The 19,738-nt window shown below is 37.1% G+C and overlaps 1 protein-coding gene across 1 annotated transcript in view; it reads right to left on the reverse strand.

Annotated features, from left to right (window-relative positions):
- Positions 1-19,738, reverse strand: part of PLCL2 (phospholipase C like 2) — a 98,469-nt gene that overhangs the window by 33,345 nt on the left and 45,386 nt on the right. Inside the window, exons 2-3 of the mRNA XM_005421717.3 lie at positions 9,346-11,832; positions 5,758-5,961 (exon numbers count right to left, since the gene is read on the reverse strand). Of these exons, the coding sequence (XP_005421774.1) occupies positions 5,758-5,961; positions 9,346-11,781 (2,640 nt within the window). The 5' untranslated portion in view covers positions 11,782-11,832. The remainder of the gene's footprint in view (positions 1-5,757; positions 5,962-9,345; positions 11,833-19,738) is intronic.

Raw genomic sequence — 19,738 nt, forward strand, 5'->3', positions numbered from 1 at the left:
TTCCTCTAATTTTCTTCTTCAAGACAGTTTCTACCCATTTTCACAGTACAGATGTCAGCCTGTCTGATCTGTAACTTCATCATCTTCCCTGGAAATCTCTTAAAACACTGGTATCACACTAACAACTTTGATAGTCAGTTTCAAGTGAGAGAATACACACAACAATTAGCAGTTTTGATACATCAACTCTTGAGATCTTTCAGAACTCATAAATTAGTATCTCCTCTTTCTGGTATATTATTTTCCCAGTCTTTTGCCTTTCCTATGTAATATCTTCTGTCAGCATTTCACTTACAGATGAATTCTGCAATTAGTCTTTCATAAAGAAGCGTTTCATGTGAAACCTTGATCTCTACAGGTATATGGATGCAAAAACTAATTAAGTGTTGTGGCTTTGCCTCTTTAGGTGGGGCTTTCTTTTAAATATGGATCAGCTAGTGAACTTACATAATCTTTGACTGACTTCTGTTACTGCTTTTTTCAGAAAAGAGGTTACTGTTATTTTTAAGTCTGTGCAGATCATTTTAGGAATTCTTCGCTGTCAGTTTTCTTTTATTTCTTATTTAACCATGGCAGGGTTAAATATGGATCCTGTCTTCCCCATCTGCACATGACTACAGCTATTTGGAAGATGTCTTATTTTCATGAGAACCTCCTCCATGTTGTTCTCCCCAAGTGTTTTTTGATAAGTGGTACATATTTACTTCAAACTCTCCAGGCGGTATCTTTAGTGTCTGTGATGTCTGTTCTTTTGACTACTTCTTTTATCTTTTTGTTTTGTTTTATGTAGTTATGCTCTCAAGTATAAAAGCAAGGAATAATAGCTTTTCAACCTTCTGTGCAAAGCATTAAATTCTCTTCTTCATAAGCCAGATAATGCTTAGAGGTAAATTGTAACACGGAACACTCATGGAACTCAACTTCAAAGTCATGGGCTCAAGGACAACATTCTGAACCACCTGGGCTCAGAACACAGCTATCATCGTTTATGCCAGTCACATACTCCTCAGGAAAGGTACTATATGGATAAACCTGAATTTTCTTCAAGTGCACAATGCAAGTGATGAGCAGATGTTATCACATGATTTAAAATCATGTGATATCCAAAGACTGGGTTCTACTACAGGAGGTTGGTGACATTGAACTCAGCCTCCTCTGACCCAACCAGAAACTGAATATTTAGGCCTGTGCACGAGTTGAAGCAACATATTCACTCAGTTTTAGGAGAGAATTATCAGCACTGCATCCAGCATTTTTGATTGCTCCAGAAGTTTGCAACCTCAAAGGGTAATTTGGGGAACAAAGTCTTCTCAGCTGAATAACTCTGACACATTAGTAGGCTGAGCTGAAATAGAAAAGCCTTGCTCTATTTGTTTCTCAAGATACAAATCTATAATCACAGCATGACTGTAAACCTCCTCACTGTATTTGCACATTTACCATAACCAAGGACCTACATCAACAACAGGAAACTAATACAGATTTTATGAGCTAAATGTAACTCAAAACAAATCTGCTAATCACTCTTCCTTAGGTCCTGTGAAAGAGGCAATGGATATACCCTTGGCTTCCTTCAGAATTATGGAGTTCAATCCAACATGCCCAATAAAGCTCTGCTCAAATAATCTATATTAATATCAAGATAAGTTTTAAAAGTGAAGGATATTTAAAATTTTAAGCAGTAGCTGAAGTTTGAGAGGACTACTAACATTTAACCAAAACCTTGACAATCAGTCCCTTTTAGATGGGCTTTTAATAGCCCTATCAGTATCAGACCAGTCTGTAACTCTACCAGCTATAGTGTCAAATATTCTGCTTTCCAGTTCAAGCTCAAAATATAGCCTATCTTATTTAGTTTATGTCATTGCTGAAATTTCCAGCCCTGTAACATGAAGTTAACTTCTGCATGACTGCACCTGCAATCTGCTGTATTGAGTCAGTAGCTGGAAAGAGCCAAGAATAAGGTAACCGGATTTAAGCTTACTACAGCACTGCTCATCCCCAGTGATATGGTGTTTTCCAATTTAATAGTGTCACTCTCTTTTAATACCTCTCATTTTCATTATCTCTCAACCCCCAGCACCAATAAACACCACCTGCTTTCATGTCCTTCCCTAGGGTATGTATACAAAATCTATTCACCTTGTCTGATTTCATTTAAATAAAATACAGACTTATACCACTTTCTGTAGACATTCTGAATTACAAAATCACCTCAAAAGAAAAAAAAAATTAAAAACCACCCCAAAAACTGGAAAAAAAAAATGGAACTAACAGCATTATTTAATTAGGATTTAATAACATCTAATCCTAATTACTGTAGCAGCATTACTGATTTTTCACACAGGTACAGTTGTCTGCCTGTTCTGTATTAGTTTTTCTCTTAGAAGTAAATGCCTGCTTGCAAAGTTCAGAAAACGCTATCCTCGGCAAATGGGACACTTCATCCTCCACTAAGGCAAACAGAGACAGTCAAGTTCTCAACAGTATCTGGCTTTATATGTATGGTACTCTAGCATATCTCTGAAGTGCTCTTATACTCATCACTGAATAATGCTGCAGACTGAGGGTGAGATAATTTATTTTTTCTCTTGCCATAGTATAACTTTTAAGGTTTACTTACTGTTTATCTGAAGGGTTATAAGACATTTTTAAAAACATGCAATGGTGTGGAAGAGGCACTTGCCTTAACTCCAAGCTTCAGTCTGCAGCACTGATCAGTGATGGGTGTGATGACACCAACAGAGTGCATGCTGAAGTATCACATAAAGGAAGCTGAAGTTCATGAACAAGAGGGAAAAATAAAACATTATTAAACAGTGAAAAGATGGTAGGGTGAAAAATACTCAGGAGCATGGAGAAGTTAAAGAAAAATACACCTGCAATTTTTGCCTTTCTCAAAAATTCCTAGATATATTTGGTTTTTATTATCCAGAAATGATACTCCAGTTCCTATAACATGGATTTTTCAACCCATGACTAGTACTAACAGCTCCTCCATTAAGTGAATGCAGATAATTTAAGAAAGCACTATGTGCTACTTGTTTAAAGATAAAAACCCCAAATATCTACTGACACACTATTTTATTATAATTTACCTCACTGTTTCTTTAAAAAAAACTACGTATACACTGAAGATACTTTTTCCTTTCTATTGGCCCTGCAGTATTGCACTTATTTGCAATTATTTCAAGGTGGACTGACTGTCCTGCTGTTAAGGTCTTGCCTCCATTCCCACTTGACAGAGCAACAAGGAGTTCTTCTTGCACTCCCAATGTAAAAAATTCTGAATAATTAAAATCTTAATTACCTTCTATGTTTATTATCATTTTATAGAAAAGAGAGTATTTCTGACACGTAAGAATCCCTTCATTAGCTAAAAAAAAATCATAAACCTGAAACAATCACACTTTGAGAATGCCATTACATGTGCCACATTGAGAGGGCACACAAGGTAGTGACAGCCTATGCATGCATTTATGATATACCAATCCAGGTTTGTTTCATAAACATTGAAATCTATTTTTTTTATCCACATGATTTCATACAGTACCTGACACGCTGGAAGTACAGAGTTACATCATTCTGACCTGTACTGAGGCCTAAGCCAGCAGAAAGTAAGACAAGTAAGTAATCATTACTTTGTCAGTACATCTGCCCTTTCTCAATTCGGCATGAAGAACTCTCATTATTAAGCAGAATTTTACACCCACGTATTAATGAATCGTGACAAAAATATCCCAAGTCAAAACTAATGAGGTAAGATTTGTCCTTTTGAGGGCTCATTATATTAATACACACCAAAATCATACAACCCCTTCCCCCCAATCTATAAAACTGTCAGACTCTAAACATCTGCCCTATGGCAAATACCCATATATGACCTAAACACTCACATTTCTTCTTCTCTCATTGAGGAAAGGATGATACAGATGTCTCCCACTATTTCACAATGTCCTTTCAGAAATAAGAGCACAGGAATATATCTCCCATGGCTGACTTCCTTTTCCAGCATACCCTACAGATTTTAATTGCCTACAATCTTTTGTCAAACTGAACACAGTATTGGCAAAAGCCAAATGTCACAAATTTAAATGCATCTCATTATTTTAACTTATAACTTATATTTTATTAAAATAACCTTAAATTTACTTACCTTCAATAACATTTAGAGCTAGAAGCACTATCATACTCTTTCTTTGAAATAGAGTACTTCCATTTTAGGGACAAGAAGATGGACAAATGCTTTTTTTGCCAGTAAATATTCTATTACTTTTACATGTATACGTGAAGTATAGATTTCTCAAGTACAGAAATATTCAAATCATGTATAGAGTATAATATGTGTGGGGGAAAAAACATATGTGAGAGCCAAAGAGCAAGGCAAACTTAGATTGTAAAGATTTCTGGAGTCACCTTTGTCTAAGTGATATTTTAAAAAATGTATTCCAGATTTAGAACTATGATTTTAAGTACCTAGAATAGCTTAGTCACTACCAAGCAGCATCACCACATCAGAACAAACTGCAGGTAAAGACATCTCCAGCAAGAAAACAGAACTTCTTTACTTGTTGCAGCTGTAATCCCAACAGTCGAACTTGTTTACATCCTAATTACAGCGATATCCTGTAAGCCACCACTAAGAGGATATGCACTATCTTCTTGTAGCTCTGCTATCACTGCAACCAGATTTTGTGTCATCTACGGCACCACTGAACTACACAAACTCTGCCTACATTGCTAATTATCAATGAGTGGTTTTTTCACTTTGGTATAGCATAATCCTAAAGCTACCTTTTCTTTAGAAAGCAGTTTACAAGATACATACGAAACTGGGATACTGGTTAATTTTTGTCCTTTTTTTTTTTCTGGCAAGTGCTGCCAGGTGAGGTTTCTCATTTTAGCACACAAAATTATTATGAAATTATCATCACATGAAAGAAAACATTAAATAAATGAATAAATAAACAGTTACATTCTGCCAGATTACTTCAATGGAAGTAAGGAGTACATATCAAATCACACTCTTCTGGATCTTTTTTCCACATTTCAAATTAATGCAAAGCCAATGTAAATCAGTATTTATTGGTGTGTTAGTTCTTCTTTCTTTTTTTCCTGCAACATGTTTAATTTCCAGTCTCTAAAGACACAATTTATGTATTTACTGAAACATAATGTCTGAAATTAACGTTACAGACGCTTACATGTGTAAAAATGGCTAATCAAATGACATCTGTAAGAAAGATAGAGAAAAGGAAAATAAAAGAGCCTGTATAAAATTTTACATGCCAAGGTGCTTATAAAACTACAATGCCTAAAAGCAGTGCCTGACATTCTTGTATTCGATGTTGAGCCAAAGCCAAAATAAACCAAGGTCCTCCAAGTGAAAAATGTAAAGCAGTAAGAGGTTTATAGATACAAAGTAAGTTTCAAACTACTGTAAAACAGGTAAATCAATACATTCTCTTCTTCATGTTAAATCCTCTTGACAATAACCACTTTACCTTCTGAAGCATACAAGCACGTGTTTGCATGCAGTATATCAATAATCTCTATGTTTTACTCTGTATGAAAACACTACCATTGCTGTACATTCGTGGGAATAACTCAAGCACAAGTAATGAAGCACGAAATAGGAAGTCACAGGTTAAAACAGGAAGTCACAGGTTTTAAAACAAGCATGGTATAGTATATTAAATATACATTTAAAAAGTCTTTCAAACAGACAATATAAGACAACCACAAAAAACTACTCACCATTTCATATGCTGTTACAATCTTTTTCAAGACCTCTGGAACAATCCCTTGGAGCTCCATAGTTGGATACTGATCATTGAGATTCACTACTACCAAGGGTGTATTATCAGGCCCAACCAAGTGCATAGACACAGCCAAAATGCACTGCATAAGATTTGCTACAGGAGAGAGGCCACATAATTCTTTGAATGAAACTACTGCATTCTGCAAAAAGGAAAGAAAGAGTTTCCTTTACAGTTAAATATGAAATTTAAAGTCTTGTCATTTCAGGATAAAATACTTCACTGTTAGACTTGAGCTACAATGGTTGTGCTACAATTACCACAGCTTTTCCCTGAAGAACTGGCATTTTCGACACCAACCAATATTACACATACATTTTACAGAAATGTTAAAACTTCAAGGAATACAGTACATGCCACAGAAAAAAAACATCTATTTAGAACAAGTATATCTCCTCTCTATCATGGCTAACATTAACTATGGAAATAAACAGATTCTAAAACATGGTGGTATATATTTTGAAAATTTTCAAGACATTTTTAAATGCCACCAAGAGAAAAAAAAAAATAGATGCTGAATGTCCCAATTAAGGAAAGTGAAGCAAAAGGAGGAATTCAGCACATTTGTAACTTTAAACATACCTGAACTACAGTCCAGACATGCTGTGGATCTGCAGGCTTCCATATGGTGTGATTCACAAACCCAGCACTCCACTATTGAAGTATTCCTATCATAGAGCCACACTTAAGTGAATTTTTTAAGGTGCCTTAACTTAAATACTGATTCTGTACCTTTCCCTAAGACTTTTTAAGTCATATTTTATACCCAGTATGGTAGAATATAATTCCATAAGTTTAAACTTGAAGAAAGTTTACAGCATTGAAAATACAGTGTGACTCCAAGTAGCTACAGACATTCCATGATGGGAATATTGTCAGCACCGTATAGAATTTAGGATTTTTGTACCAAATGGGAACTGGTGATCTATGGCAGGTCTGGAGTTTGTGTTCCTGTAGGAAATAAAAATGAATATATGGTATATTTAAGTTACAAATGTGCTCAGTGCTCCTTTCTCTCATGTTGCACCCAGGCAGAGTTTCAGATACAAATTTTCACTTTCATCCAAACCACTTTCCATCTTGATGGCATGGTAAGACTCATTTGTGGACATGTCTCCTAGAAAGACATAATGCCAACCTTAACTCAAACAGGAATCAAATGTGAAATATTTTGCTCTCCCTTTATCAGACAAAATACCAAAGCAGACTTCCAAATTTGTATGCACAGCATATTCATGAAAAATTATGTGAACACAAAATTGCACCTACCCAGCCGCTTAGAGTGTACTTTCAGTAAATATCCAGGAAACAGAAATGTCTTTTATCAACTGATGTACACTTCAATGACACAATAATTACACAGCTCAAGAGACAGACACTGGGAAATCCATTCAAACAGATTTCGCTCAAGATAAGTACATGTCTTTTTGGCTTGAGATAAGCCATTATGAACAACCATTTTACAGCGAGGTTAGCAAGGACCCAGGGACTGTATATATTCATTAATGACAGGAGGACAGGACTAATATGTACTACTACTGTAACTCCTGCCTTTGGACTTCCAATTTAATATACAGAGACTATTCCTCATACTGTTAAGTAACTTAAACATGAAACATCACAACCAGATCAATCACCCATATTATACTTTTAGCAGTGATTAATATGTTAGAAGTTATGACATCAGCTTTTGTCATGGTAATATAGGAACAAAAAGATTCAAAAGAGGCAATTCTTATACAGATTTAGAGAAACTATTAAACTCGCTGCTGCAAATTTTCTTTTTTTCCTCTTATTCCATCTTATATTAAAAAATCAAACTAACCAACTTTGCCCTTTATAATCTGGCTTCTGAGGATACATTGGTCATAAAAACCATTACAATTTATAAAACAAAATTTCAGTAATACAAAAATTAAATAAATCTCACATTCCCTGGCATAAATTGATACTTATTTTAATTGAGTGCTATATTTGCTTTTATTAGCTGTAAAAACTTAGTTACATAGAGTTTAAATGGTGCACATTATATAATCTGTTAGCAAAGTTAAGAAAAATTAATCTTCCCTCATGTGCTTAAAATACCTTCTTGATAGCATTTTGAGATAATGATAAATTTAGTTGATAGCACATCTTTCAAACTGACAGAATAAAATACATAAAATACCTTTTAATATCTCATGTTCAAAGAAGCCCCACTGTAGAGTCTGTTTTCAATTATATGATTACACTGTGCATACTGCAGCATGCACATTGGAAAGTTTAATGTAGCTAGACAAAATTCTATGTTTTCACTGCTTCCTCAACTCAGCTCTTCCTTGAAAAGTATCTTAAAATACAGTACTCTTCATTCTACAGAATTCTAACCTTCAGTAGGCTAACTACAGGTAAAGTTCATTTTACATGGATCCTGTAATTTGAAACATTTATGAGTCAAAGTATCAGCCTTGTATTTTTTAAATTATCTTTTAGAAGAGCAAATTTATATACCAAGTGGAATGGGAGAGCTGCATAATGATGTACTAATTTCTTATTTCATATAAAATTAGCTCTAAAATTATATTACTATTAGAATATTTTTAACATAAGATTATTAATGAAGGAAATTTATATACACTGATGTGCCTTTCAAATTCAGAATCAGGTCTCAGACATTTCCTTTAATCTCTTTTCCTTCAACACTGTATAACATCAAGAGGATTTGATAGGTCAGTCCATTTGAAATGATGATTCTTAATTTTGTTGATCAATACTAGTATTCCATCAGAAGTTAAAAAATAAAGTTTTATTAAATTAAATGTAACTTTAAAACTCAATTTTAATACATTTCTAAAAGGGGTTATGTACCTGGAATCTCCAAGTGACACATTTTTAAGTGACATCTCTTGGCTTCCACAAAACAAAGCACCTCAGACTGCACTTTTTCCCTAAATTCAATGTGTTTACTAATATGACATCTAAAGTAGGACAACTTCTTCTAGAAGATGCCTTCTAACACCTCAGTGCTAATGCCATGTATTTCTAACATAAGTAGGAAGAATCATGGAAAGCAAACGGATCTTTCTTGAAAGTACTGCCTTCTATTTGGGACTAAAGGAAAAACATAACTTAGGTGAAACTATGCTAAACATTCTTAGACGTACAAATAAGGTCTCTGATAAGCATTAAAGTCTCCCTTCTCTATCTGTTGTATAGTCCTCCCACATTTCTACTTAATTTTTTTAAACTAAACTATTGCCATACTTTCTTTTAGTGTATTTCTAATATTCCTTCAACAATACAGGATAAAGATTGAGTTCTGGAGTCATATTTCCACTTCACATTCACGAAAATACACATGTGCATTCAAAGTTGCATCAGTAGACAGTTCACCTAACATGCTCCTCTGACATGATCCATTCTTAGAGCTGTTCAGAATTAGACTGAAATAGTTCAACATACAAGACACTTCAAAAAGCAGGTATTCCATATGCATCATAATACAAAGGTACACACATGAACCAATAAATTGATTATAAAACTGTACCTGCATATTTTCTCTCAAATCCGTAGCATCCCGAATAGGTTGGAGGGCATTCTTGAATACTTCATCTATTGTTTTAATCCATAATGTTCTCATAGAAGCATATTCCCTTGATTTCTTGCCCTTCCTCACAGAGAGGCCCCTCTTATGAGGTTTCCCACCACCCCTTCGATTAGTAATGGCCACATGCACAAACAAGGAAGCATGAGCTAAACTTTCACCAGTCAACGACTGCAGAGGAACGTGCCGATAACCAGTCTGGAGACACTCAAAGGGAATAGTGTACTGCCCAATAAACTCGTCCCCAATGTAATCATCATCCAGCACTACAAAACGCACCATAGCTAGCTCTGGTAAATTTATTTGAAATTCAAAGCTTTCGTCGAAAATTGGATTATCCCCGTTCTGATGCATAGTTTTCGTCCTTTGCTCAGCACAGTCAGCAGGGATTCCATGTATTTCGACATAGACATAAGGATCCACAACATCACCTTTGGCACCTGATCCTTTGGGTTTAGGGAAGTTTTGCCCACTAATGATTTTAATATGAAGCAGCTGAGGTGAAACTCCAGGCACGGTGTCTTTTGTATTCGCGCTAAAGAAGGAAACTTCTTCTCTCATGATAGCAGGACGAAGGACGTAGCCACAGTTTCCATTTTGTCGAAACCAACCTATGTTAAGGTCCATCATTAAGCCAGGGGTTTGAAAGTTCATTGCTACTATCTGACAACCACATTTCCAAAAGTCCTGGGGATTCATATTACTAGAGTCAATCCTCATAGGACTGGGGAAAACCCTCGCAAGAAAACGTTTGTTATAATTTACAAAGTCTCCTGGGTTTTCATTGGCATACTTGCTAGCAAGCACTTCATTAAAAGAGCACACTTCCCAGTACTTCTGGAGCTGAAATGAAACTTGAAACTCTTTGAACTGAACTGATTTACATATGCTTACCAGCTCAGAGAGATCTTTGCAGAGCTGGAATCGTTTCCCTGTAATTGAGTTTTGCTGTTCTACCCCCTCTTTCGCCACCCTCTGTGACATTTCTGCTCCTTCATCTTCATCTGTAACATCTCCCTCTAGTCCAGAACAATTAGCAGAAAGCTTCTTTGCTTTAATTAGTATTTTCCCTTTAAGTGATTCCGGTGATGGTAGATACGACTCTTCAATGTTTGGAGACTGCGTATGCAGTTTGTCCCCCAAAATTTTCTTCATGTGCTGTACCATCACTTTCTGCTGCTTAATAGAACAATGATTTTCTAAACACAAAATAAGAGGGTATTCTGAAGCAAAAAAGGCATACTTGTTAATAATGTCAATCACGCTACGGAAGACAATTTGTGATGTCATTGTATGCCCTGTGTAAATCACGGGCTCATTATCTGGACCATCCCATACGTCCAGTTCAACACTTCGACAACCCATTTTTAGAGCACGAATGTAACCCGTGATGTCAGAAGGCCCTCGAAACTGATCCTCTATCAAGTATGTATTATGAGATGAATTTATAAAATAATGAGATAAAGGCTGTTTCATATCTTGACAAACTTTTTTATGCTCTGGATCAAATATGTGGCAGTCTGGTGAAGTAAGGTAATTCGTAAACCCATCTATAGAAAGACAACCCTTTTCCTGGCCCTCTTTGGCTGGCTCGTATTTCTGAATAATTTCAAGGCTTATTTCTTCTGTGACTTGTGCCATACCCTGCTCTGCTTCCAAAAACATCATGAGGTCCTTGGTATCTAGAAATTCTTTATTGCTTGAAAACTGAACTAACAGGAAATAGATTTCAGGTCTGGTACAAAGCTCATGAAAAACTTCAATAAATTCTTCTTTTGTTACTTCAGTACCAGCTTTTTCCCTGGATCTATGTAACTCCTTGAATTTTAATTCAATTTTATTAGTTTTCAAACCAGGGTTTAAGTCTTTTATAAATTGTACAGCATTACATAGGGGTATGTGTCCCAAATTATCTACATCTGATTCACTGAACAGTTGTGAAAGCCACGAAGTCCGCATGTTATCTTGAGTAGTTCCTAACATATCTAGAGTATGTTTTCCATAAGAAATCAGGTATCTCAAGCCAGTAACCCAAATATTTGCAACATCCGCTGAGTTAGCAACCAGATCTAGTGACTCATAATTTTCTCCATATATAATTGAAAACGCACAATCTTCCGATATCTGGTCATATATTCCATTGCTGCGAAAGATATCCGTATTTTTTCCTGTTCTTACTTCTTTGATTGACTTGATATCAATCTTTGCTTTCTCAGAATCCTTTTTGGAAGGTTCCCAGCGTAGAGACTGCATATCAGCATCCAGGAGGAAGTAGCGGTGGTACACCCTGGAGTTGGATCGGACCTTCTTGAGCTCGGAGCCTTCCACCATGGCGTTGATGCAGTCGCTGGCGCTGCTGATCTTCTTCTCCGTGGGCATGCTGCTGAACGACACAGTCTTCTTCCTTTCTCGCTTCTGCTTCGTACCATCCTGGTAAACAAGGTGGGGAGGGGGGAGAAAAATATAATGTGTCAGTGTGAGTTTGCTCAGCATTGAAATAGGCTTCAACTTAAAGCTGGAAGCTCATCAAGCAGTTCAATAAAGCATGTGTGATGACCATTAAGGTGGAAATTCTTACTGGCACCATCACAGAATACTAATAATGCCTTAATAGTTGATCTTGCTTCTATAAGTAATCTTCCAGGGTTAATTTTTAGTACTTTTGATGGACACAAAATTTTAAAAAATGAGTTTTGAATGCTAGCAAAATAATAATGCTGTATTATTGCATACATATATGTGCATTTTATTTTATGAGTTGTACCCTACTTAGAGAGAGAACAGGTTCTAAAGTCAAGGCAGTAGGAAGCAAGCTTTTCTCTGAGTCCATATGCAGTCCTATACATACTTGCCAAACTTGTCAGTACAGAATGTAATGCTTTAATACCATGCTGACGGCGTCCTTGGACCACAGAAATATTAATATACAATTAACTACATAAAATCCATAGGACACAGTCCTAACTACATAAAATCCATAGGACATGGCCCTAATCTAAGCATACAAGACTTAGGAAGCACTTCTTCATGCAAAGCTCCCTTCACCAGAGCACCCATCCATGTTCTTCCCACAGCACTCACACATCCCTCCCCTTAGCAGGAAAATACCTATGGCAGTCTAAAGAAGCTGCATTGAAACACAAGGAACTGGACTGGAGCAGATGCAGATGCAGCTCTGCAGTTTCTGAGCTTCAGAAAATACAGGAGTGACTCAGACAGGAACCTCTGAGACAGTTTAATTTAACTGTTTCCAAAGAACCTTCATGTCATTAGAAAGAACTTGAATAGATGACCTGGTCAGGAAGGGAAGCAAAAGTGATTCACCAGTGCTCTTAAAGCAATTAGATAACCCAGAGATCTTACTTTACTAGAGAAAACTTGGGCATATAAGGATATATAAGCATAAAAAAGAGGGGGAAGGTAATTTAGCTACCTTTACTGTACCTATTTGTATTAATTAAAGCAAGTGCAAATAAGTCAGCAACACATGACTTAAGTACAATCAATTTCATAAGAACTGAATTTTAGAAACTAGTGTGCTTTCATTATCTGCGTTTTCTGAGACTGAAAAATGCTAGGATTTTTCTTTTGAAAGCAACGTGTCTTGAGGAGCTAACTTTTAGTCTGAAATAACACTTGCACTAAAATATTTTTATATTAGATACCTTAATTAGAAGTGTTCTTCTTATAAACTAGCACAGTGCAAAAAATTACTTTTCCAGCTTTACTAAAAAAAAAAAAATTATGTTCCCCGAAACAGTTTTCCATTTGACGTATGTTCCAGTGCAAATCAGCATTGCTTAAATGGCAGAAAGGAAAGTGAAAGAAAACTTTTAACGATTGCTACGCTGAACAGATGTTCAGATAAAAACCACCCATTACAAAATGCATTTCCAGCTCAGTACACATGTGCTGTATGTGTTGAATTTCATTAAATTAAAATGCAGAGTCCTGGTTTTGTAATTTAATTTACAAGCATCTGAAAAGTCTTTCACTGAAAACAATGATTAGTAAAGTGAGCAGCCTTAATATTTTATGTTCTCTGTTTGAGAAAATTAATCAACCATACTATTCTTGCACCTTTAATGACAGCAGAATTTGCTTTGTTCAAGTTCTCAAGAGACCAGTAAAAGTGAATAACCCTGCAGAGGACTGTTTTACTTCCAACTGCAGATCAAACACCTGCAATGGATACTGCACAGGGTTGACTCTCAGAATCTCATTACATGTAGTTTAAGCATAAGGACTGTTTCCAAACAACAGCAAATTTCCTTAACTTTAAAAAAAAAGAAATGTGATTTTTGTTCACAGAGATTTTTGTTCTATTTTAAGCCTAGCTTGTTTGTCTACCAATTTATATCTCCTAACCTGAAAAAGTGGCAAAGGACAGTCCCACATAAGCGAGCAATGACATTCCTGCCTGATACTTCAGGGCATGGAATTAAGCATTTTGAAACTCCTTAATGCTCTAGATTTCTCAGTCACAGACCTGGGGGAGGAATACTGTTGATTGAGAGACAGCTGACACCAGAACCATCAAGGCCTGGCAAATATTGCCTTACCTGACCATGATCAGAAGAAAGGTCTACACCTTTCTCTATGATCAGGACTGTATCACTGAACCACAAAGGAAAAAAAATATTTTCTATTTCTTGATGCCATCTGATGTAAAGAAGCCCATCTCCAGGCAGTTCAATTGCCACCTCTGGTTACTGAAAGCTTGAATTGGAGTTCATGCATGTGGATCAGAGGAGCAATTCAATATATCACCTGCAAAATCATTTTGCCTGCCTGCCAGATGAATTCGCAGCCAGTTCAGCAGTACTCTTCATTTTTGTAAGGCAAAGGAGTCTAGCCACTCAGATTATTTTTATAAAGCCAGCACCAGAGTGTGAATTGCTGTGAAAACATTCTGAGCTCCAGAACACCCTTCCTAAGTTTTTGCTTCTCCAGAGATCAATAATCCTGAACTACCAGATTGCCTGTACAAGTCTCCATCCTGACTGAGACATGGAAGTCATAATCAATCTCTGCGTGATCAGAGTAACTTCAAGGATATTTTATCAAAGACACTGTTGAGAAGAATTCACCTGCCTGAATTACCCACCTGCCTGAAAAGACACAGAAAATAAACTCTCACTCCACAAGCTGAGCATGCAATTGCATACAGCATGCACAAACTGTGTGAAACTCATTTGTGAGCCTTGGCAATATAGTCTGGCATGGAGGAGACAGATTTATTCTGCTCTAAGATGTGGAGGATTTCACCCCAAAAGTGAGGTGGCATTCATGAACTGGGTCAGGTCTCTCATGGCATTAGGTCTGCCTTGAATCAAAAAGAATGGCACATCAGAAAACTGCATCTGAACAAACAGGAGTGATTTCTTGGCACGCATAAGACTTACAGGGTTCTTGCTGTTCAACATGCTGGAAGTGACACTGACTCTACAGTGCAGATGCACAATTCAGTCCAAGGCAGCAGCTACAGCTTTGGCGCTGAAACAACTTTCAGTCTTCCTAGGATCTCTCACACAATGAAGAACCATGTCTATCTACAGTTTATAGCATGTCCTGTCATCATTGCAGGATTTCCCCTAAAGACTGCCTGTGCTCCATATGACTTAATCACTGAAACCAGAACAACTACCTCATCCACGCATCTCCTAACACTATTCATGCCCCAGCCAAGGTCACCTGCAAGGTGTTTTGAGGAATAGAGGAGACCACAGATAAAACTGTTTCAAAACATTGCTCATAACCACTACAAGCAACTACACAAAGAGTTTAGTTTATTCAGAAGTTCCTAGAGACAGAAAGCAAAGCATCTAGCAGTTTAAAAAACAGAAATAATCCCAGCTGTCACCTGTGGCCCTTAAGAGACAGAGACAGCTGGAGAAAATGGATTAAAAGCACAAGGAGGGAAGAATATATCCATGATAACTTTTTTTATTCCTCTCAAGGTACCAACAAAGAAATAGCTGTGTGACTAAGACAGCACTAGCTACAAAATAGAATTCTGGAGACAACAGAGAATCTTGAATCAGACATTGAGAGAGATGCACACTATTCCTGAACTGCAGTGCTTTTAATTTATGCAACTTTATGACAAAATTACTTAAAAGGCAGCTCCAATAACCACTGGTACTGATAGGGGCAGAGTTCAAACAGAGATTTGATAATGTAACAGATCAGAATGATAGAGGAAATGATGAGTAGTGTATGGTTTGTAAATATCTCCCAGAGGAAAGGAAGCAGAGAGAGAACTTTATGACCTGTAAATGCCCAGATGAATCATGCCCCAGAAGCAGCACTTAAAAAATATTTAAACACCAAGCTGCCAAGATGTTTAGGTACCACTTGGTCCAATGAAATTAAGAACACAGCTCAAGGCAGGGGCTTGCCAACCCCCTCAAAGCAGCACATGTGGGGCTGGAGCACAATGCAGGACACTCCTTCCACCTGCCAGTACAGAACAATCCTCACACTGGCCCATGCAAACTTTGGAGATGGGTGCCTGTGATCCTGCCCCTCTCCACGACTAAAGACACCTGCTCTTTTCAGACCAGAGCACTTCAAACAGACAAGACAACAATAACAAGAGGAAGTGACACAATGACAGATTTTTAGAGCACTTGTCTGGGAAGTGAAAGTCCCTGATGTCACAAAACAAACATTTCACTTGGTGACCCTGAATGCAAAATTTAGTCCATGTAGCAAGGACCTGAACACGGAACTTTTTCCTCTCAATACACACCTCCCCAGGTGACAGGTCCTACTGCTACTTGTTTGTGCTCTAACCATAAAGAATTTCCATTCATTTTTATATACCAGAGGTTCACCAAAGCATGGAAGGCAGCTCCATGCTCATCTTGAGAGCACATGGCTGAGCACTCCAAGATGCCCAGGCAGAGGAGACAGAGCCCAGCCCCTCTACCAGCAGCTGAGTGCTCTGCCAGCCAAGCAATTAGGTAAGAAACAAGAGCACAAAACAAGAACACAAAACACACCCCCTGAAGTGCAGCACCTCCCTGCAGGATTTCTGATTGCCAAGGGATGCTGAGAAAACTCACACACCTTGAGGCAATGATGGTACAAAGTCTGTAGGAGCTACAACCCCAAGAATGCCTACTTAGTTCATCCCAAGCAGGCTTAGAAACAAGATCAATGTGAACCATTCAGCCTAGAAAGGTCTGCACAGAGGTGTAGTAATAAGAGTGCAATCACATACAGCATCTCAAGAGCTTTCAATTTTTATTTTTTTTTTTTGCATACAAGTTCTGAATTGAGTGGCATGCTTGTGAAGCTGAAGGCCAGTGGTGTGCCAGTACTCTGAGCAATTACAGGTGAGCAGGTGAGAAGAAAGGCCAGACCTAAGTTTGGTAATTTTAATTTTTATCAAATTACACCATTATTTCATATAATACAGTGTGAAAGCTATTTTAGATGCAATTTAATGTACATCTGTAGCCAACAGTTTCAGTAAAATTCAATACTTTATGATGAGAACAGGCAGCCTGATGATCTACATAATGAACACAGAGTGCACTACTCTTCTGACACGATGCAACTCATTGATGACTTTTTTTTGCAGTAGATGTGATACTTATGTAGCCAATTTGAGTACAAGACCTGCCTGTTTTCATCAAATGCAATTCAGCAGTAATTGCAAAACAGCTTGAAGACATAATGTATAACAAGCCTACTTCAGGAAGTGGTAAGTTAAAAAAACCACAATTGAGGCTTTGTTTATTTAATTAAGATTCTTAAACATTTTTCTTCAAAACAAAAACCTTGAAATTTACAGATTTTCTTCATACTTAAGGAAGCATGTCTATACATAATTAAGTCTACTCAACAGAAAAAGCACATCTTTAAGTTAGTACTTTAAAATACTAATTTTTAATGCATTTTGTTAAAAGTATTATAATATCAGTAACTTGTTCTTTAACTTGTTCTTTTCCAAGGTTCCACCTGTGGCTTTAGAGACATAAATGCTGGTGTACATGAGCAAATGAGCTACAAAAGCAATGTCAATATCATATCATCTTTATAAATATTTTTAGGAAAAAAATATTTAGGGTTTTCTTTGAAAAAAACTACCTGTAACTGAAACAGCAATGATGAACAGGACCACTTGGTTTTGGCAACACGTACAAAAAAATAAATCATACTATGTATAGTCTAACTATGCACAGCTGCCAACTCATTCTACAACATAGAATGCAGCATGATAAAAAGCTAAGCAAGTTTTTGCGTAAAAGAGACAGTAGGAAAAAAGGAAGGAAAATATCAGGTAACTGAATTTAGCACTGATTTCAAAAGTTACATGCAGTTAAAGGCAGAGTGGGAATCTTTGGAAGAATGCAGGGAAAAAAGGGAGAAAAGAGCTGGGAGGAGGAAGGAGAGAGGTGGTGGTGCAGAAAAGGCACTTCACCATCCTTGTCCTCAATGCCCCCTCTCTCAGCCTAATTCTCCTGGAATCAACAACTCAGCAAAAGAATCTGCTGACAGCCACCACTCAGCCCCTCTCTTCCAGCCAAGCATCCTCTCTTGCTCTCCATCTGCCATTACCAGGAGATTCTCACTAACCCAGTGACCCGGATTCAGCAAAAGGCACGTCCCTTTTAATCCTCTTCCACAGCTGCCCAAAGCTTCCAGAGCATGTGGAAACCAGAACAAGACAAAACTCTCCAAGCCATCAGCAGCTCAGCTGACAGGATCCCAAACCCTTCAGAAATGGCACCTGTTAAATCAGCCTGCGTCCAACACACTCAGCAGCCGCTGTTTAACTGCACACAGCTCCCAGTAGTCATATGTAAAACAAACCAGAGTCCTCAAATGAAACAACAGCTATCTGAGGAGAGACAAAACATCAGCTATTGGGAAAACACAAGTCCTCCCACTTGTCCTGAATCACTGTATTTGTGCTCAGCACTTAAATATTTCCCCAAAAGCCCAGTACTCATGACATATCTGTTGTTCACAGAAATCTTTGAAGAAGAACATATTTATCTTATGTGTGGCAGGTTGACCCCAGCCAGACTCAGTTACACCAGTTATAAATAATAACAAGGAACAAAACTATGATTAGTTGTGATTAGTTGAATAAGTAACAATTCCGGGTTGATTTTTTTGTTGTTGTTTTTTTGTTTTGTTGGGAGGGTTTTTTTAATTTGCTTTTTTTGGGGGGTTTTGGGTTTTTTGTTGGTTTGGTTTGGTTTTGGGTTTTTTTTTAGTAAACGAATTCTGTGATTAAAGGAATATGGACATAGGTGCTCAATATTCAAACAAAAATGACCTATATTATTTCAGATGAGCAAACTGCATGGTTCATGATAGAGTTAAACCAATTCTCTCTTCAGCCCCTCTTCCAAACATTAATTTTCTGTCCTGTCTCTTCCTCCTCCTGCCCCAGTTGCATTCTCCCTTCTCCCCAGTGCAGCTCCTCAGGCCCTCATTAGCAGTTGTCTAACACAAAGTAAGTTAATTTACCTCACTACCTCAGGAAACAAAAAATCTATTTTCTTCCAAATTAGTTTTCTGCAATTTTAGTGAGCTGAAACAATTGTCCATGTGACCAGCTAAGTATCAGAGCTGGTTCAAATTAACCACTTAAAGCAAGGAACCGATTAAAAATGGAAGGAAAGAACAGAATCACTCACTTTTATCAATAAATTAATTCAATTAAAATCAATGTAGTTGAAACTCTTCCATTGAAATCTGATCCTACATGAACTGACAGTAGAGTTTTATGTCATTAGCTTCTGTGGTGGACTTGATAACCTTAAAGGTCTTTTCCAACATAATTCTATTAAGGAAAACAAAATCTCTCTTCTAGGTCCACCTCACAGACTACAGCCACAGTTTCAGAAATACATAAAACATAAAGGCAAGCTATAGGAAAGAACTGCCAACATCATAAAATAACAGAATTTAGGTTCTCAGGCTCTTGGGCTCATTTTGTTCTGCCTCATTTCAAGAAAAGAGGACACCAGAAAATTTATGATTCAATGACATGAGAGAGATCACTTTCACACTACCTGTTAGAAAGAGCAGAGAAAAACAGTAGCCTGTGCTGGCCTTGTTGCTGTTATTGCAGCAATTTAACTCAAAAGACTGTGACTGAGACAAGCCAGGAAATAACAGGATATGGTTTTGCAAATAGAGTCTAGACCAAAGGCTTTCTCTGCAAAACTTCCTACAGAAGAGCTTATTTAGTCATTTGATCAGCTTACCAAGAGTAAAGAAACCATCTTTTAATATGTTTTTTATGTTGCTGTCTCAAGTATCCTCAGGTTTTTCATTATTCAAGTGCTCTCACAGGATGTCACAGGGG

The sequence above is a fragment of the Geospiza fortis genome, unplaced genomic scaffold (assembly GCF_000277835.1).
Source record: "Geospiza fortis unplaced genomic scaffold, GeoFor_1.0 scaffold95, whole genome shotgun sequence".
Taxonomy (NCBI): domain Eukaryota; kingdom Metazoa; phylum Chordata; class Aves; order Passeriformes; family Thraupidae; genus Geospiza; species Geospiza fortis.